The sequence below is a fragment of the Tenrec ecaudatus genome, chromosome 1, assembly GCF_050624435.1.
Source record: "Tenrec ecaudatus isolate mTenEca1 chromosome 1, mTenEca1.hap1, whole genome shotgun sequence".
Lineage (NCBI taxonomy): Eukaryota > Metazoa > Chordata > Mammalia > Afrosoricida > Tenrecidae > Tenrec > Tenrec ecaudatus.
Genome location: NC_134530.1, coordinates 68417898 through 68438619, shown reverse-complemented (window position 1 = coordinate 68438619; position 20722 = coordinate 68417898). Strand labels below are relative to the sequence as shown.

At 58.0% G+C, this 20722-nt stretch overlaps 1 protein-coding gene across 4 annotated transcripts in view; it reads right to left on the bottom strand.

The window, feature by feature from the left end:
- Window positions 1-20096, bottom strand: part of PTPRF (protein tyrosine phosphatase receptor type F) — an 84507-nt gene extending 64411 nt beyond the window's left edge. For 2 of the 4 annotated variants that reach the window (XM_075555029.1, XM_075555046.1), the window contains exons 1-2: window positions 19912-20069; window positions 4609-4745 (exon numbers count right to left, since the gene is read on the bottom strand). In XM_075555029.1, coding sequence (XP_075411144.1) covers window positions 4609-4699 — 91 coding nt within the window. In that variant the 5' untranslated portion in view covers window positions 4700-4745; window positions 19912-20069. Of the gene's footprint in view, window positions 1-4608; window positions 4746-13111; window positions 13192-19911 lie in introns of all 4 variants that reach the window. The other 2 variants (XM_075555037.1, XM_075555056.1) reach the window with 2 other exon arrangements.
- Between the last annotated feature and the right edge of the window lie 626 nt (window positions 20097-20722).

Below are 20722 nucleotides of genomic sequence, written 5' to 3'. Positions count from 1 at the left end.
GGAGCCAGTGCCCTACTCAGACCACCCACCCACCCAACAGACCCAGGCAGGACCAGCAGGGCTGCCCTAGCCTGGTGCAGCCCAGAGGGTGATGGGTAGGCCCCTCCCCAGCCTGGCTTCACCCTCTGCTCTTTTCCAATCCTGTCCTCCCGCCATCTCGAAAGCTTCTCACAGACAGCACCAAAGCCAACCCGCCTCAGCCTGGCCCCAGAGGCCCGCCCCCACCCCCTAAACTGTGGACCACACCCCCTGCTGCAGACCCAGTCCCCACAGGGGCCCACTCTCTAAGGCTCATCCTGTACTTGCTTGGGGAGGAGCGCTGTTAGTGTGTTTACTGGGGGTCAAGCACAGCACTCCCACTGGGCCGGGCCTTCTGCGCCTCCCTGCCTTTTGCTGGGCCCTGCGAGGAGACTGCACCTCCAGACTGGCGTTTCCATCAGTCTCACTGCCCAGTGCTTGGAGCGCTCTGGACAGACTGGCAGGAACCGGCTCCTGCTCACCTCTAGCCCCCTGCCTGGTGCTGCTCAGTGAGGGTCTGAACAAAACCTCCAGATCTAGGCCAACAGGGGGCTGCCTGGGCACTCGGGGAGGGGCCTCAGGCCACACTCCTTTCCAGGCTGTGGCTACCTGCTCCACCCAGGCTGCTGCCCAGAGCGAAGGGCATGGCTCCAGCAGGCCGCTCTGGCTCCTCCTCGTCCAGCACTGGGTATGGTGGCACAGCCCTTTGGACAGCAGGTCCCCACGGTACGCCCAGAACTCTGTCCTGGCAGGGCCCACACCCTCCCAGTCTGGGGGACAGCCACCTCCAAGGCTCCTCCATGGGGAGACTGGCTGCTATTCTGTGCCTTCCCTGAGGAACACTTCCACGTCTGCACGCAAACAGCACGGCGGAAGCGGAGAGCAGCCTGGTGCAGGCGGGGCGGGGCAGGAGCTCCTGGAGAGCGGATTTCCCAGGCCCTGAACAGCCTAATGAGCTGGGGACTCATTAACGCTGGCTCCTGTGACTGTTCCTGGTGACCTCGGAGGGGGTTTGCTCAGAGACAACCCTGGGTCCCTGGGGGATACTCGGTGAGCCCCAGGTCAGCCTCCAGGAGGGCATGTAGATTAGGTGCCAGGTGCCCCATCCAGATGACCTCAGATAACCCTTCCGGTAGGTGTGATTGCCCTATTGCGCAATAGGAAAACAGGCCTGGAGAGAGAAAGCAAACGTGCCGGAAGTCCCACAGAGAGGGCAGAGTCTAGACAGGCCAGCAGGTCCTTCCTGCTCCTGAGCAGGAGAGCCAGGGCAGGAAGGAGGCTGGTGTTCAAGACAGCATACAGGCTCTGCTGCTCAGGCCCCCACCTGCCGCTCCCTCCAGTCTGATGGTTGCAAGGCCCCAGGCGCGATCGAGGGTCCTGCGCCCTGTCCGGTGGCCCTGCCTTGTGCTCTTTGGGGACTGGAAGGGGCCGGTTCTCCTAGAAGCTCCTCAGCTCCTGGCTCCACGGAGAAGCCTGGGCCATTCCTGTTTCTTCCTATCAACCTCCCCTCATGGCGATCCCCCGGCCGCCATCCCCCCAGCCCCCAATCAGCAGATCCCACTCGCCCTTCTGACCACCCCTCTTTCAGGAAATCACCCAGGTGCTCCGGCCATACAGCACGCTGTGGCAGTCTCCGAGTCCGCCCAGGCTGGGTACAGGGGGAGAGGGGGTGGGGCTCGGAAGGCCACTCGCAGCCCGGCCCGGAACCTCATCCCACATCATCAGGAACTACTTCCCCGTCTCAGGACCAGGTCTGGCCCACAGACCTCCCTGGGAGTAAGGCTCCAGCGCCCCAGGCCAGGTCCACTGGAGCTGACTCAGCACGGATACTAGGCCTATGGGCTAACTCTTGGCAGCTGCTTCTCCGCCCCCCCTTCCCTCGGCTCCCTCAGAGGCCAGGGCCCCCATTCATTTGTCTCGTTAAGAGGCCTATAGAAACACATTTGTCCGCTCTGCGCTTCACTGCTCCAGTCGTCAATTCTCTGGGGTGCCTGCCCTACCTTCTGCAGAAGCTCTGCCCCTGTCTGGCCACTTGCCCCTGGCTAGGAACCTTCCAAGCTCAGCCGAGCCTGGCCTCGTTGGGGGACACATCCACAAGTCTGTGCAGCTTAAGGCAGACCTGTGGGGCACACCCTGCCTCCCCAGCCTAGATCACCATGGCCCCTGCTGCCCCTCCCACCCCCCACTCCACAGTTCACTGCTGGTGAGCAAAGCCCAGCTTCCTGGAACTCTCTACATTGACTGAGGAAGGATTTCAGTTTCTGCAGCTAGTTCCTGCCTTCAAGACCCTGGTCACTGGGCTCTGGTCCTCAAAGGAGCACAGCCTGGAGCTTCTTGGATTCAGCTCCCAAAATTGTACTTCTGACCCCCCAAATCCCTGCAGGAGGCCTGAGCCCCAACCTGACCCTTCAGGGCTCACCGTTCAATGGGCTTGACACACCAGACGCAGACGGTTATACTGCCATCAGGAGTGCAGAGGAACTGCACGTGACCCTAGATGGGGATCAAGCAGGCTCCCGGAGGAAGCAATGGTCTCAGGTGAGCCGGAACTGGGCAGGTAAAGGGAATGGAGAAGATGCTCCAAGCAAAGCAAACAGCCCAGACACCAGATGAGCAACTTGGAGAAAGCAATTCGACAGGGGTACGTGTGTGTGTGGGGGGGGGCAGCCAAGAGAAGGGGACAACTGTGTCTGGAAGATGTGGGCAAAAGAAACCTAAAGAGGGGGCTGGCTACACCTGGGCTGCAACCAGCCCCCTCTTGGGGAGGGGTGGCAGGGTTTTGATGGAGGAGTGCACCAGCGGGCTTTCCTTCCGAAACAGGACTTGGACTTGGCATTGGAGAGTGGAGAATGAATTGCGAGGGGAGAGATTGGAGGCAGGGAAGCCCGAGTCCGAGCTGAGGGGGGCAGATGAAGGCAGAGAGGAGAAGCGTGGATGCGTCCCCAGGAAGTTTAGAAGGTGGAAACCATGGACGCTGGTGATGGATGAGATGTGGGGGACCCGAGCCTCTGACTCGGGTGACCGGTGGATGGGAGGGAGAACCTCTGCAGAGAAGCAGGGGTGGGGTGAGGATGGGGATGCAGGCCAGGGCAAGCTGCGTCTGAGGGGGAAAGGGAAATGTGAGTGTTCTCCTAGGAGGTGCTGTCCCGTCTTCCCTTTCTCCCCAACTCCTGCCTGACATTCCCGAGAGGGTGTGGGGGTGAGGACACAGTGCTGCAACCACACCTGACCTTTGGCTTCTCTCCCTCCCACATGGGAACCTCACCTGCAGGGAAGTTCCCACCCCAGGAGGGTCTCTTCAGGCCCAAGCTCTCTCTCCCTCAGGACGACAGGCCTGGAGATCACTTGACCTTCCCCTACCTGCCCTCCGGGTTCCATCTGCTTGCTCAGCCCTCTCCCTGGGGGCATACCTTAGTGCCCCCAGCACCCCTCACCCCACAACCTGGGGAGACTGCCTTCCCTTCTCCCTTCCCTTCTGGCTCCACCCAGAGCCCAACCTCTGAGGACAAAGGGCGGGGCTGTTCTAGTCCCACCAGCCTCCAAGATCTGGTCCTGAATAATTAATCAAGAGCCATTAGGAGTCATGGCGTGATTGGGGCAAGGGGAAAGATCCAGCCTCAACTCTTGCGTGGGGGTGGGGAGGGCCTGCTGAGCCCCAGGCTGACCCCTTGGTTGTCCCAGGGCTCTGGTCAGGCTGGGAACGGCCCCTTCCCCCAGGGACCTTGGCTCCAACCTTGTCCCTCCCCCTCGGTCTGCAGATTGGCTAAATCTGCCCTGTGCCCCGCCTCCCACCAGTAACCAAGCAGTGGTAACCATGGCGATGGGGCGGCTGCGGCCAGTCTTATAGTACCCGGCAGGGGGAAGGGCAGCGGGAAAGGGACCAAAGTTGGGAGTTGGATCTGAGGTAGGGGACAGTGCCCCCACCCCACCCCCGGGGGCTGGAGCTGCTCGGCCTCCTGCTGCTCAGGGGCAACTCCCCTCCTATTCCCAGGACTGCAATGTTGGTGGAGGGGGCGTTGCCCCCACCCCTTCGGGTAAGGAGAGGCTGTGTCACTACCATTGGAGGGAGGGGCTCGCCAGGGAGAGAGGTATGATTGGCTCTGGCTTCTGAGCCCACCCTGGAGCTGTGGACACTTCTGACATCCCAGTCCCATGTCCACATCTCCAGCCCGGCCCCGGCTCCCACCGCCTCTGCACACAGCTGCAATGGTGGACACAGCCCAGCCCAGGGCACAACACACACTGACCACAGGAAGATGTTGCAGTCCGGCCACACACAACAGTCATGCTTCCATATGCCTGGGCTGCAGGGACACACACCACTGGGAGCTCCCAAGAAGCAGTGGGGCAGGGCATTTCCTGGGGTGGGGGGTGGGGGGTGAGGAAGCAGGGCTGGCCACAAAGGGTCTCTAGGATGGAAGGTGGTCGTGCGCGCACGTATGTGTGTGTGCGCGCGCGTGTGTGTCTCTCTCTCTCTGGCTATCCCATCTCTAGTCATGCAGGTCCTGTCCCTCCTCCTGGCATATACCCCCAGGGAGCAATACCCCCTTTTGCCCTAGGAGACCCTGCACCTTGAGGGGTTAGACTTACTGTCGCCATGGGTGCCTGCCACCAAGCCAAGCATCACGAGTGCAGGCACAAGGGGCACCATCGTCCTCCCTGGGGCTGGCTTTGGGGCCATCCAGGGCTCCCGCACCGTGGCCTGCCTCAGCCCAGGACAGTCAGACCTGTGATGGAGAGAAGGGCAGAGCCAGTTAGCTGGTAGCTGAGGCCCACCATGTCACCTCCTGGCCCCCGCACCTCCTCACAGACCCTTCAGAGACAAGGCTGACCCAGCAGGCCGCTGAATATAGGTCATTCTTCAAATACCACAGGAGACTGGGTGGTAATGGAGACCCAGAGATGCCCACCCCAGACACTGAGGTTCCAACTCTTCCCCCGTGGAAGATGATGGCAGGAAGGGGCCAGGGTCAGCCACACACACACGTGAGACTGGACAAAGACACTGAGAGGCAGGGAGCAGGCAAAGTGTGGGCCTCCCTCTGCCTCTCCTCCCCCCAGCAGACCCCGCAAGCTGAGCACAGGTCCCAGGCGCAGACTTGCTAGCAGCAGACGGGATCCAGGTACCCTCGGCCAGAAGCCAAAGCCACAATCTGCCCAGGCTCGCCAGGGCGTGCTCTCGACAAGCTGCAGTTGCCCCACCAGGCACCCTCTTCCTACCCAATTCCCATGGCACCTTCCCACTCCAAAGGGGAACCACAGGGAGGCCCTAGGGTTCCCCCCACCCTAGCCAGTCTGCCCTTGCTGGCCAAACCCCAAGCAGCCAGCCATCAAGGGTAGGAAGGGCGGGATGCAAAGTGCAGAGGCTGCCAGTGTGTGTGCGCTCCCAGGGCTTTCTTGGTGGGCGTGCATGTCTGTCATTCCCCCACCCCAGATCCCACTGTTAAGTTTTACAGGGTCACACTCCAGGTGAGCACAAGTGCCCCCCAGCTCTACTCACACCTGATGTCCCCCCCCCCACGAATCCCCCCAGGAATGCTCTGAATACACAGCAGTGTGGGGAGGAGAGTGGTGGCCCCCAGCAGGCGAACATGGAGGAGCAGGGCTCAAGGATGGCCCTGATCCTTCTTGAAAGAGAACCAGTGCCTCAAGTAGGACAGTAAAAGGTCACGGGGTCAGAGGTGAGAGGCACCAGGTGCTGAACAGGTGGGGATGAGGAAGTGGGGCAAGGATGGAAGACAAAGGGAGGCATTCCCTACCCCAGGAGCTGAGCAGCAGAAACCAGAGGGGCACCACTCAGATCTCAGGGACCGAGACTGGGGGAGTCACCACTTGAATGCCCTGCACAGGAGGCCTCAGACCACATACCACCAAGGCCTATGGGCACGGCCACCATGGCACCGTGTGCTGCCTGGCCTAGCTTATGAAGGGTTCCCAGACACAGGGAGTCCTGGTGATGTCACTGGCTAAGGGATGGACTGCTAACTGGAAGGTCCTGGGTTCAAACCCACCAGCTGCTCCACAAGAGAAAGATGGGGTTGTCTGCTTCCCAAATGATTTACAGCCTCAGAGATTACAGAGGTCTATGAGGCAGAAGTCACTCAATGGCAGTGGGCCGGAGTTCGTTAGCCTAGTCCTCTGACACCACCCTTCAGCCCCTGGTATGGTGTCAGGTTTATAATTCAGCAGTGTGTGGCACCGAACAGCAAGGGGGGACCGTGGCCTAGTACAGACACCCCCGGGGTCTAAGCTCTAGCTCAGGGCCGGCAAACTGCAGCTCTTTTGGTTCACACACATGGCTCTGAAATAAAACAGCAAAGCTTTAAAGGGTATTATTTAGCTAATGGTGATTTCGTTTGTTTGTAAAAATATATTTATGGCTCTCGGGTGAAGTTTTAAATCGCTGTGAGGGACAGGATTGACTCTCCCATCTCCAAACGTTTGCCGAGCCCTGCTCTCGCCAAGGATACACGTGGCCTTCACCTCCAGGCAGAAGCCCCTGGGTAGTGCAGAGAGTTCCCTCGCTCAGCTGCTCACTTCCGGGGGCCGCGTTGAGCCCGGTGATGGCCTGGTAATGCACTCCCAAACCAGCCATAAGAACCCCTCTGGGGCTCTGCTTGACTCTGACATGGACTGAACAGCAACTGTTTCTAGGTTTTGTTTTGAAACCTCCCAAGGCAGGCACGCTGTGGCAGTTAGCTAATCTGTCAACTTGAGCGAAGGGGTGGAGTCTAGCCTGACAATCAGGTCTCAGCTTGATGACTTCATTTGGAGATGCGATGGAGATAAATAGCTCACTGGAGGCCAGACCCACTCTCTCTGCCTTCCCCTTCCTGCTGCTGAGACACTCAAGAGAGCTGGAGGAGACATGTGGAGGCCCATGCCAGCACTGAGCTGCTTCCCCTGCCACTGGATCCACAAGACTTTGTACCCACTGGCCTGTGGTCTTCCTCCATGCGGCAGCATTGCCTGTGCTGCATGAGTCTGAAGAGGAATTTGTGGACTAGTATTGGACATGTAGGCTAATAACGAACTTATGGACTTGATCTGGGCTGGACTGGTATGTTTTCTCAATATACAATTGCTCTTTTATATAAAGTTCTTTCTTATACAAGAGTGTCGATGAAGCTAACAAAACCTCTCAACACAAGCCTCCCATCATGGAAGGGGGCAGGAAGGTACACCTGCATAGCACACTCCTCATGGGGACCTAACTCCTAGCTCGCTGTCACAGAGGGCAGTAGAGGGCGTGTCGTCCCAGGTCAGGAACAGAGAGGTCCAACTCCCTCTTACAGAGGCCATGGATCAGTCTCTGTATTCCAAGGGCCCAAAGGGTTAAAACTCCCAGATGTCCAAGTGGTAGCATGTGGGATAAGAGCCCAGTCACGAAGGTCAGAGAACCCAGAATGGAGTAGCCCCCTGCCCCTCTCATCCCTTTTTGAACTGTGACGGTAGATTCTTTCCATCTTTTGATGTGTCCGCCATCATTCAGTCGTCTGCCCATACTGCCATTCAACGTTTGAGTTCTGTCTCCGTTCTTTCAGTTGGCCATGTGGTCAGGAGAGACCACCAGTCCCTGGACGAGGCCGAGATGCTCCGTGAAGTGGAGTGGCAGTGGAAAAGAGGCAGGCCCTCGTGAGCTGGACTGACGCGGTGCTGCACCAATGAACTTAAACACGAGAACCAATGTCAAGACGGTGAGCACCGGGCAGTTTTGTTTTGTTGTGCACAGGGTCGCTGAGTGCGAACCAACTCGATGGCACCTAACCACAATAGCTCACCCCCCCACCCCCCATCCCTAGTGTGACGCAGACAAGTGGCTCATACCGGGGGACCCCAGGAAATGTCGTTCAGATCCAGACATCAGGGCAATGGTGGAGAAACTGAAAACACACTGGGGAAGACCCCAGGGTCCCATAGACCCAGGGACCCGGGGAGAAAACAAGAGACACACGCAAACATGGACACTCTAGGTATCGCTCTGGTCACTCTACAGCTGCTGGGAAGGGGCTCCCTCTCTCTCACGAACTCCTGCCCGCCTGCCCAAGACTCCCTCCCCAGACAGAGTATGCCCAGAGGGTCAGGAAGTTCAGGCCACTCCCAGCTCAAGGGCCTCCCTGGCTGGGGCAGAGGCTAGAGAGCAGGGAGGGGAAGCGTGGCTTGCCAGAGACGTGTGAATCGAGTGTAGCAGTGTTAAGGGCAGAGTGTCCCTGCTGCCAGCACGGCTGGCCCAGCCTGGGCTTTCAAGGAGTGTGAGGGAAACGAGGCCTGGAACAAGCTGAACACCAGGCTCATCTCGGAAGTGCACCAAGGACCATCGATTCTCCCAAACTGACATACTTGGACAGGAAAACAATTACATACTGTATGATACTATAGAGGATAATTGAGTGCAATTTCTCTACATTCAAAGTGGCTTTAATATATCCTTTTCCTTTGCTATGTCAGGGCAAAGCTGCCTTTCTTGGGAAGAACTGTCCTTTAGTCTCAAAATTTGTCCTTGGTGTTAAAATGCCCTTTCTTGTATGAAATAATGGCGATAGCAGATAGCAGTTGTTGTTTTTTAATAATGCCTTACTTGGCAAAATAAAAAACTGCTAACCCCATGTCTGGCCCCCAAGTACTTTTGGAAACAGTACGAGCTGGTGAAATCTAAGAGTCTGGAACTACTGCTTTGAGGGTAAAGGAAGAACCAGGCCCTACACCAGGTCTTGGGACTCGTCGCAGACCAATGTCACAAAAATGAGTCTTACCCAGAAGCCTTGTTGCCTCCATGCAGCTAACCCTAACCACCCCGGGGCCACCTCGATGGAGGGGACTCTGAGGAGCTATGTGATGCCAGAGATGGGGAGGGGGTTCCCGGCTGGAGAACAGCTGGGATCATTCCCGAGTCCTCCTCATGAATATGCAAACACAGATTGATTTGTTTCTCTTGGGCATGCGTTATTCTTCACAAATATTAATTAGTCTCCAAATACCACCTGTTCACATAGCCTCCTCCCAGCTCCACCCTGCTCCCCAGGCCAGAACCCTGACCTCCCAGGAGGCTGGGGACCAGAAATGGACATCGGCACAAGGTGGTAACCAGGGCCCCAGAGAGTGAGGGGCCAAGGGGAGAGGCCAGTGCCTGGGCACTGAGGGCGGGTGCGTGAGAGCCGTCCCCCTTCTAACCGGTGGGCAGCTAACCGAGCCCTTTGTCATGTCCTGGACTGCGGCAGCGGAGGCGGAAGAAACAGGCTTTGTTACACTTGGGAAAGGAAAACCAACGTATTTCCAACTCTCACCAAACCAACCGCCGGATTATGATGGGAATACATCACAGGCTCAGTCACGACCCCAGCCCCAGGGAAGGAAGCAGTGGGCGCAGAGGGCCGGCCCAGGCGGCCTCTCTACTTGGGAGAACGCAGAGACACAGCCCTCCCTGCCGCAGCTGGCAGCGGGTCTCCCTCCAACCAGACTGCACCCCGCCCCTTGCACCCCCTCAGCTTTTGTCACCCTGGCGAGTGGAAGGGGTGATCCAGGAAGGCAGGCCTTGCAGAAAGAGAATCCTGGAGTCTCTGGGTGGCGCACAGCAGAGGCTCAGCTCCTGGGGCAGATGATCAGCTGACGGACTAGTAGAAGCACCTTCTACAGCGGCTGCCTGAGCCCCAGGCCCTACTTCCTATGAAGGACAAGGGCGGGTCTGGTTTAAGGTTTGTCAACTCGACAGCCGCCAGGCCTCTGCGGCTGCTGTTTTCTCCAGTGGAAAGAATGCCCTCCTCCTGCCCCCAGCCACCCACTCACTCTGCAGGACTCGGCTCGAGTGGCCCGCCACTGTGAAGCTCACCCTGCTATCAGGTTCCCCCCTGTCAATCTAGACTTGCGCAGCACAAGCCACAAGAAGAGGTGGTGCAGGCCAGTGGTCCTGGGTGCAGGGCTATTTTGCCCCCCATGGGACATGAGGCCATATCTGGAGGCCTTTTCTATGGTCAAGGCGGGGGGTGGGCGGCACTACTGGTATCTATCATGTGCCATCAAGTCAGTTCGGACGCACAGTGACCCCAGAGACAGAGCAGCACTGCCCTGTAGGGTTTCCTAGGCTAATCTTTATTTGGGGGGGGGGGGGGTCACCAGGACTTTGTCCCTGTGGAGCAGCGGGTGGGCAGGAAGGGTTGACCTTTGAGCTAGCAGCTGAGCACTGCATCCCTGTGCTGCCAGAGCTCCTCACTGGTACCCAGTGGGGCGAAACCAGAGATGTTGCTAGACATTGAACGCACGCACGCAGGGACACCAAAGCCACAACCAAGACCAGCCCAGCCCAAAACGTCAATGGTGCCAAAGCTGAGAAACTCCAGTGTTGACAGCGATGAGGACATGGCCAACCCCACCAATCCACCCATCTGTCTATCCCCTGCAATTGCCCCTGGCCCATACCCAAGGGGGCCCCAGCCAGGCTTGACTCTGTCTTCTAAATTGTTATTTATTGTTGAGAACACAACAGGGCTTTGAAAGTGTGGTGGGAAAAAATCCACTCTCTTTCCATGCGATTCTTCCACCAACAGCCAAACATACACCAGTGCAGAGGTTTCTACACAGACGACTGGCTGACGCTGACTAACCATGGTCCTGGCGCACGGTCCTTCTCCTCCTCCGTGAGCTCACCGCCTGCTAAGCTTCCCTGCCTCCTCTTGGAGTGGCTATTGTCAAGTTGAGCCCGAGCAGAACGTTCTGAAGCACACTGTTAGTGTTCTGATGAGGTACGTGAAAACTCCTGTTTGGTTTTTAAGAAGAAAGACTTCAGGCTTTCATCCAGACCCTTGTGGCCTCCAGAAAGTCTAGAATCCAGGAGAATTTTAAATTCTGCTCCCCACTGACTAGGATGTTTCCACAGACTCTTGGCTCAAAATGGTCACTGGCTTGACTTTTTGTACTCTTGCTGATTCCTGGGCCTTCCGATCTGAAAGGAACAGCCCAGCCTCTAGGACTTGGGGTCTACAGCACATGCCATCAATGAGTGGCCTCCCAGGAGACAGAGGATTCAGGTCCCTTTTCTGAGGAGACCCACCCAGATCAGACTCACCATTAAGGAGGAACAAAGAGGTTAAGGGCCACACAGTATCCCTAGATGGGCACCACTGTGACCCTCGCCCTCCCCCTCTGACCTTCCCGGCCAATGACAAGGTCCTTCCCACACATTCTGATTAACCAACTGCGACACCCGCCTGGCGGAGCACTGGACCAGGCTCCCAACAGACACCAGGTCACAACCACCATCGCCCCTGCCTAGGCCCGTCCAGCGATTCTAATCTCATCTCCTTAGCCTTCCACCCAGAACCGTTTGGTGATACCTACTACCTGCTGGGCCCCGTGCCAGGAGCAGGCCATGAACAGGACACACACGGGCTCTGCCCTCACCAGTTTAAGGAAGGTTCACCGGTTTACCAAATCCTTGGCTTATAGAGTCAAATGGGGACGCAGCCCACCCTTACCCCCGCCACCATCATCTACCTTGTCAGCCAGGCCAGTCAGTCCTCCTTGGAGCCTACCTTTTCCTTATCCCTCCCCTCCAACTAGTCAGTTTGAACCTGCCCGTGCCTCCATCCCAACCACCACCACTTATTGAGACCTCATCACCTCCCACCTCTTCCGTGGTCTTCCTGTCGCCCCCACATACACCACCACCGCCCTGTAGCTTACAGAAACGCCAATTTGATCATGTGTCGCCAGTAAGCTTTGTTTGCAGCTTCATTCCACCGTTGGCACTCGAATGTTTCCTGGATAACGGCTAGATGGACACATGGATGTTGCTTCGCTGCGTAAGAACCTTCACTGGCTTTGTATCGATAGCTTGTAAGGCAAAGTCTACAGTCCGAGCGCTGACGGTCACCTGCCCCAGCGTAAACTCTCCAACCTGATTCCCTGCCGACTCCAGTCCACTCACTGGGAGCTTCTAGCAGGGAGAAGGCAGGGACGGTGTGTGGGAAGCAGATAACGGGAAGAGAGTATATACGGATGAATCCTCCATTCTCATTTATTAAGAAGCCTGGCAGTCTGGGTTTCTGGGGTGGAGGGAGGCCTTCACGCTCATGAGTTGAAGATGAGTCCCAATCACACTCTCATAATTAATATTATTCCCCACTATATCCTCCCATAATAGAGCTACCTGAAAGTTACCATGCACAAGCACTTGGCTGCTGGCTATGTAACTAACTGGCAGCTTTATCTCTAGGAGCAGACCAGTGCCACTGCTCTCTAGGCACTGTCCTCTCTGAGGACAGCCATTCCCCCTTAGCTGCCTCAGGCACTTGTGTTAGGTTACTCTTCCAATGTACTCTGGGACCTGTAGGGTTCGGGTACTGCCCACTTTTGTTACCGCTGTGGTTACCTGTAATTAAGGGGGCTTGCACGCCCCGAGTGTATAAAAGCCTTGGCTGGAAATATATTCCCTCTCTCTGCATGGACCTGGCTCCTGAAGTCATGGCAGTCCCTGACGTGGGCACTTGCATGCTTTATCTTGTCTGAGGTCTCCTTAATTTTACCCCTCAATTACACAACCATCCCTTGGACCCTTGCACTTATGGGGCTGGTACCTCACAACAGTGGACCTCAAAGATATAGCTCCCTGTCCTGTAGGCATTCTGCTCCCCCTCCCAGCAGTCGCCTACAGTGTTCGGTGGCAACAGCCTTTTCTACAGACATATACGGTGAATGGAAAAGCACACAGATCCTGGTATGAGTTCCAGGATGTCCCCTCGAAGCCTATTTCACACCTACAGCAGCTGACAAGCTGAATATCACCCCTCCCGCCCCACCCCCCACACCCATCAACCTCTCAAGCCAGAAACCAGTCACCATCTCGACACCTTCCCTCCCTCATGCCCCACATTGAAGCCTTCACCATGTCCTTTCTACTCCACTTCCCTAAATAGCTCTTGAAACATTCTACCACTTCCATCACTGCCCTCCCAGGCCGGCTGCCATCACTGCACAATCAAAGGTACATGGGGGTCATCTTCCGGCAGGATGATGATCCTGTCCCGGCTCCACCAGCTGTGGGTCAAAATCCAAGCGGGCGAGCCTGGCCCACCCTGGTGACATCCTGGGGCACACTCACCGGGTCTTTGCTTGCTCACACCAGTCACTCCTGGTGCACAGTCAGCACCAAGGGCAGGGCACCGGGGCCTCCACAGTTTCCTGGAGGAGGAGGAGGAGGAGGAGGAGGAGGAGGAGGAGAAGGAGGAGGAGAAGAAAAGATCAAGAACTTCATCACGGTAGTCTATGCATCAACTCAGAAAATCATTCAAAACTTGCTGTTTATGGAGAAAAACCAAACCAGATACAGAACTATTCAAGTAGGATAATCTCCACTGAGTAAAAATGCTCACTGGCATCATAACTCCTGCGCACCTATTATGTGCCAGACACTGCCAAGCCACAGCCACACAGCCACGAACCACACACCTCTAATCCCTGACCCAGCAGTATGACCAACGTCCAAACCCTTCAGTATAAGCCTCGAGGTCCGGCAGAGCTGAACCCAAGGCCATGCCTGGCTGAATCAGGTAAGCTCCCCTCTTGCCAGTCAAAGCTCTTATGAGTCTCAAACGTGTTCATGCTACAGTCCACGCCAGGAACACCACTCATTCTTTTCCCCAACCCACTCCAGAGGTCTTGCATACAATGGCACCTTCTTAAGGAGGCCTCCCAGGATGCCCCAGACTACATCAGAGCATCGTGGATCCACCCCCCCCCCCCCGAACATCACCAGTGTGAACACTTAGTTGTATGGTTACCTGTCAGGTCTGTGTACCCCGATTGAAAGCTCAGCAAAGAGCTGCAGGGTCAGGTCTGTATCTCTGGTTCCCAGCAGAAAGCCTGGCAAGTAGTGAGTGTGTTCAGTCACTATCAGCTGAATGACTGGATGGATGAATGAATGAATGAGTTCACAGAAAACAGGCTGGCCTGAAAGAGCACACACCCGCATACACGCCAGTCTTCAAAGAAGCTTCAGAAGCAATATTTATTTTTGACTTTCTGCTTCTCTATAATTTCTAAAATGAAGGTGTGCCCCTGGGTGCCTCCTCCGCTGGCACACACGCAGTGACACAGCCCAGCCATTATCATTGTGGGCACCGTCCTGGGTGGGGGCAGGGGTCGGATTCGCCCACACATCTCATCACCACCTCCCCACGGCTCAGCTGCTTGGTGCTGCTAGTGCCCACTCGACTGGGACCGCAACTCACGGCGGTTTCTCTTCAGCTGGATGCCTCCCCCCCCAATGCAAGGTGGCCCCCACCCCACCCAGCTCTGCCTGCCATTCTGGACGCTGACACACAAACAGGCTGGGGAACAGAGGTCACCGAAGTCACCCACAGGATGAGGGCCCTCTTCACCAGCTTGGGGGACCACCTTCCTTCACCTCCAGACCAAAGGCTCATTCTGACCAACTCCAAATGTGTCTGGCCAAACCAGAACCATCCTTAATGGCGCTGTAGCGCACACCCCATCCTGCCCCTGCCAAAAGCAACAGCCCTGCGCCTCGGGGTGGCCACATGCTGACCTCCTCCCAGCTCACAAAGTTCCCTGTGGCCAGTGCTCCCAGCACACAAGCTGCCAGGCAGGTCTGGCCAGACAGACCAGCTTTCGTGTCCCAAACTCAAAGGCCCGTTTGTCTGGAGACACCTGCTAAGGGTCTGAGTGCTGGATGTGAGGTAGCTGGTGTCACAGCTGCACAGAGACCCTGATCCTGGGCAGAGGGACAGTCTGAGGTAAGGAACAGTGGAGAAGTACTGGGCCTTGTGCCTGGACACTGACCCAGACCTAAACCGAGCAGGCACCACCTCCAAAGCCAGGTCTAAGGACAGACAAAACAAACACAGGTCCAGGCGTGCGGGGGAGGCACCTGGAACCACGTGCCAGTCCAGGATGAAACTGGCATGGAAACGGCCTAGACAAGCAGTTGGAATCACCCCTCCGATTCACCGCTCGTGGTTCTCAGAACCAACGTAGACACACTGGGACAGAGCCCAGAGTGATCAGGACTGCCAGGGACGCCCCAAGGAGCCAGCACTGACACAGGCAATCCAATTAGGAAAGCGCTCAGGAACGGGGCAGATCCCCGTCAGGAATCCATCCATCGTGTTAGCTGGCCCCCAGCAGGCCCCCCCCTAGAGAGTCGGCAGCCACACCCCAGGTCAGGTAAAAAGGCACCTCGGTACTTCCCAGGGGCAAGTCAAGATCCAGAGGGGTTCCGATAGCCCTCCAGCAGCCCCCAGAAGTTCAAGCCTCACCAGAGTCCTTGGGCGCGGAGATGGGACGAAGACACCTGGTGGGCATGGGAGACCTGGAGCTGGGACCAGGCAGGGTAGGAGGAATGGAGACCCGCACACCCTGAAGTTGCCTCTTCTCAGAGCCCCCCTCATGCCATTCACATCCAATGTGGGGTCTCTTCCCCAGGGCTTGTCCCACGGTCTCCTCATGCTTGTCTACCCAAAGGCCAAAAACACAACTGGCAGGCCTCAACAGTCCCACCGAGGTGAGGTGAGTGAGCTGAGCACTCTCCTTGGGAAGACCCTCCACCCTGCTAATCTCGGTTCAGAATTACGGCTACTTGGGGGAGCAGGGTACAGATTTTAACTGCAACTACTCCAGGTTATGGTTCACCCTACTCTCATTGAGGACAATCACCATAGCCAATGCCAGTAAGGATGATCTCAAGAGAATAAGGAGCCTTTGGTGGCGCTTTGCGTCAGGCAGCCGGCTGCGACCTGCAAGGCTGGTGCTATAAACCCATGAGCCCTTCTCTGGGAGGAAGATGCGGCCGTCTGCTCCCGCAAAGACCCGCAGTCTGGGGAACCCCGCACAGGCCTGCAACAAGTCAGACGGGACTCGGCGGTGGTGAGTTTGGTCCGGTGACGCAGTGTTCAAGCACTCCCTCAACTGTTCACCAGAAAGTTGGGGTTCAAATCCACCAGGCTCTCCTCACAGAGCTTTAGTCTTAGAAACCGATGGGGGTTTCTACTGTGCTACAGGGTCACAGGAGTCACGACAAGACTAATTGCAGTGGTTTGATTTGGGGGGTTTTTGGTTTTCACTAGCTATCAGTCTTGCTTTAATCCTTACGACCATCTGCATCATTAAACTCATTTAACAAATGAAGAAACTGATTCAGAGATGCTAAGCAATGTTCTCAAGGTCATCATGGTGGTCAGTGGCACAGGGAGGGTCACCCCGCAGCAGCTGGGAGCCCAAGCCGAGCTCTTCAGTCTTCTCCCCAGGACTATGGCTCTCCTCCCTCTCATGCAATTCCCAGTCCTTTTTCAAGCAGGGTCTCCTTCCCCAAGCTGCATATCCTATCCACACCCTTCCGGGGGTCTGAGCTGGGAACAGGAAGGTCAGCCACAGGGTCCTTCTGAGTTGTGACTGACTGTGGCAGTGAGTTAGTTGGTCTTTTTGGTTTTCCTGAGCCTGAAATGCCCCAAAGGCCTCAAAGAATCGTATTCAAGGGAGAGCCCACCAACTGCCCCTCTAATCTACCAGTCCTTGCCAAGCCCCTAGGGCTCAGTAAAGGCCCCACCCAGTCACTCTGAGGAACCAGGATTGCTTCTTCTCTCGCTCTTGCCCTCACCTTTCAGAAACCACCTGTCCTGACAAAGGTGCACCCTAACCAAGCCACCAGCATCTCTGATCTGAACAGCGTGACCTCCTCTTCACTGTGCTTCCTGTCTCCCGCCACTTCCTATAGTCACAGAATCACCTTCTGGAAACAGAAATCAAACCAGAGCACACTGCATACCCATTGTCCAAGCACCCAGCCTCGGGGTTCTCCCCTCTCTTCTAAGAGTCTACTCAGCTACCTAAAAGGGCCTTAGAGACAGAGATCCGCTCTGCTTCTAGAGACAACACCTTTGAATCTTTACTCATACCCGTTTTCTCTTCCTAGAGTGCACGTTCTTTTTGATTGGCAAACTCCTACTAATCTCTCAAAACCCAGTCCAGAGAGCTCCTCCTTGGCCTTCCCTGGAACACATCTTCCTGGGACCTGAGTACTACCCGGGGTCTTTTGTTGATTTCCTCCAGCCTGCTAACCTCAGTTTGGAACTGCAGTTCTTTCCAGGGAGCAGGCACCTCAACCTCAGTAGCTCCTGGGGGGGTTTAGTCCTGCAGCCTGTCGGGCACTGGACAATGCCTGGGCTTACAGCAATCGACAGGAGGCCGCAAATTACTCTGCACTCCTAAGACGCAATCTGCGTTGCCAGAGACTGTGAGCTCCTTGATGGCCAGGCCCCGAACGGAGAGGGACACTAGGGAAGCCTGCCACAACGGATGAAGCAATGCCACGTGGCTCTCTCCGGATCCTCTCACAATGTTTGGATTAGCCACCCCACTTTTTAAGAGGTGACACTAAGACGCAAGGATGAAAGTACTTCCTTGAGGCTTCCACTCAGAAAGTGGCAGAACTTCAGAGTGCCTCCTAAGCTCTATCTCAAGCGTTCTAAAGGCCCTACTTCCCCCTGACCACGGACTCACCACGGGGCACCAACTGCCAGGGCCAGTATTTTGTTGCACACTGACACAAATCCTAAAGGATACACACACACACACACACACACACACACACACACACACAGTCTACCCTTGCTGCAGCCCCCAACCCAAACCACTCTAACGATTGTGCACAAGGCTGGACAGAGGGAAAACCAGAGGAAAGAGAGGGGAAGAAAGGAAGGCAATGTGAAGACCCTTTCCTTGTTAAAGGACAGGAAGAGGGAAAGCAAGAGAACACTGTAATCATTCCAAATAGCACGGGGGAAACTGAGCAAGCAGGAATGCCCAAGGAGGCACATGCAAAAGGAAGGGCAAGGCGGTGGGAGTGTGCACACACCCCTGCCCCAGCATGTGCACAGGTGTGCTGTGAGCACGCAAGCCAGCCTGCAGAAGTGGTATGCAAGCCCAGCAATTTCCTGCAGAAGGGCTGATGTGGGGCCTAAAGAGCAAGAGCAGGACAACAAGGCAGGTGGGGGCGGGGATGGGAGTGGAGGGGGCAGGTGAATGTGGGAATGAAGGCCAAGGGCGTGAATATGGCCTGAGCTCAGGCCTAAGGGTGTGAGGGGGCTCTTCTTGGGTGTGTGGGGGGGGGAGGGTTACACCTGCTCCTTCTCCAGGGCCTGACTCCTTCACACAATCAGGAAGAATTGGATTTTCTTGCTCCCGGAAGCAAGAGTTAATAAGAAGCCAAGCACAGAATTCCCTGGTTTCCTGTCAGAACCACCCTCTGGATCCCTCCCCTTCTCGGGGAACCCTCGTTACTGAGGATCCCCCTACAGCCACCCAGAGCTGCTACACAGGCCTCCCACTCCAACGCCCTTCCCTGGATTCCCTGCCAGCGCCAGCACCTGGTCACTCTGGATCCCTGTCCCTGTTGAACGGAACCCTCACCGCCAACGCGCAGCAACTGGCCCTGCTCCCCTCGGGCCTCTCACAATCGAGCGAATCCCCTCACCTTGGCACCTTCCCTCCCAGTTCTTGGCTGGCAGGTACAGTGCTCCCCAGCCCCCACCCTGCTCCAACCCAGAGGCCCTGGACAGGGGTGCAGAGGCCCTGGTGAAAGGCAGGCCCCTCCCCCACAAGGAGTGGAGGAACCAGAGGGGCAGCATTCCTGAGAAATGGAGGAGGGGGCCTAAGCAGAGGGTGGGGTACAGAGCGCTGTTGGGTGGGTGACAGAGATGCCAAGAGACCCAGGAGAGACACTCCCGAGAGGCACGAGGCAGAGAGACACAGAAACGGGGGAGGAAGCACAAAGGCGATGGGGGAAGAGGACAGAGACCCCAAGAGCCGGCGCAGACCGACTGGTGGAGGGAACACACAGACCAGGGAGACCGGAGCCCCGGGGAGAGACCCCAGAGACTGGGGGCGGGGGACAGAGACTGGAAGAGGGAGAACCGAGAGACACAGGGGGAAGGCACCGAGAGACCGGGGAAGGAGCTCAGAGCCCCGAAGGGGGGAGGGTGCAGGGGGAGGGCAGAGACCGGGAACCCAGGAAGCGCGCATGGAGCGCCGGAGACGCTAGGATTAAGATGGGGGTGATACACACGAGGAAACCGAGCCAAACGCCCAGGCCGGGGCGGAGGCGTGGGCCCTGCGGGGGGGCAGGGGCACACCGCGACGGGACGGGACGGGGCGCGGGGCGGCGGCTGCATGAACTTTCTGGAGCAGGTCCGAGTGGACACGTCCTCCCGGGGTGGGTGGCTCCAGGGCCCCCCGAACGTCGCACCGGCGTGAGCGTGTGTGTGGGGGGGTGGGGGGTGTCGGGAGAGCCCCGCCCGGCCCCTTCCCAGCCCGCACTCACGATCGAGGGGGTGGGGAGTTCCGAAGTCGCGCCGGGCGCACCCCGGGACCGCACGTGCGTCGGGGCCACGGGCGAGACCAGGGCGCGCCGGCTGCGGATCGCTCGCGCACTGGGAGGGGGCGCCTGTGCGGCGGGGGCGCGGCCTAGACCCGCCCGGAGCCGGGGGTGGAGGGCCGCCCGCGGAGCGCGTCCGTGCAGGGGTGGGGGTGGGGCGGGGCTGTGGACCGGGAGCGAAAAGGCGACAGGAAACTTTGCATGGGGGTGGGGGGCGAACCCGCGGGCTGCGGCTCAGGTGCGGCGGCGGGGGGCGGCGAGAAGCTCGCGAGCCGGCGGCGGTGGGGGGGCGTCTGCCGCGGGGAGGAGCCGCCGGGCTGGGCGGCGGGGCTTGGGGGGCTCGGCCGAGGCTGCGGGCGCGGCAGGTGGGGGCGCGGCCCGGCCTCAGCGGCGCCCCCAGCCCCCCGGGACCCCCCTCAGCTCCGCCGGGTAGACGCCGGGGGAGGCGGGCCGGAGGGGTGGGGAGGGAGCCGACGCGGAGCGGACTGGAGCGGGGGCCGGGGGTCACTCACCGCCTATCCGGGGGCCGTGGGTCCGCATGTCCCCCCCAGGCCGCTGGGGCCGCAGCTCCCGCTCCTCTCTCGCCGTCGCCACCCACGAATCCCACTCCCGCCACCGCCACCCGAGCCGGAGCCGGAGCCGGAGCCGCCGCCGCCTCAGCCTCAGCCGCCGCTGCCGCTCCCGCCGCTCCCGCGCCAGCTCCAGCCGCGCGCCCCCGCGCGCTCGCGCCCGCGCCCCTGCCCTGCCGTGCGCGCCCCCGGCGCCGCCCCTCCCCTCGTGCACTCTCGCTCGTAAAGCCGCGGAGCCGCGCGCAGGCCCTGCGCGGCCCCAGCCCGACCCCGCGTCCTAACCGGCCCGAGCCCCAGCATTGAACCCGAACCCCGATCGTGAGCGTGGACCGACCCAGACGCCACCAGTGCGGCCAGATCCTTCCAGAGCCAGAAGCTGGAGCCTCTCAGCTGCAGCGCCAACCTGATAGCGCTCACGGACTCCGATTCCGCCCCTTGCATATCTGAGCCTGATACTAAACGCCCCAAACCGAATCCGGAATCCAAACCCCTAAATCTGCCCCGGCGTTGGCACAACCAGTCCTGTGGATCTGAATCCATGCACTGACCTCAAATATCAATTCTGGCCCTAAACCCTTTGTCCCTTCTACCTGCCCTAAGCTCCACATTGGCACCAACCGGATACCAATTCTGATTCCCAAGCCCTTATTTGGACCCTGAAGTCCAGTAGCTAGGTTGCAGTCAACCCTTGACCTCTTCCGAACGCCATGCCTTACATAAAGCTCCAGTTACTGTATTCATATTCCCACGTCAA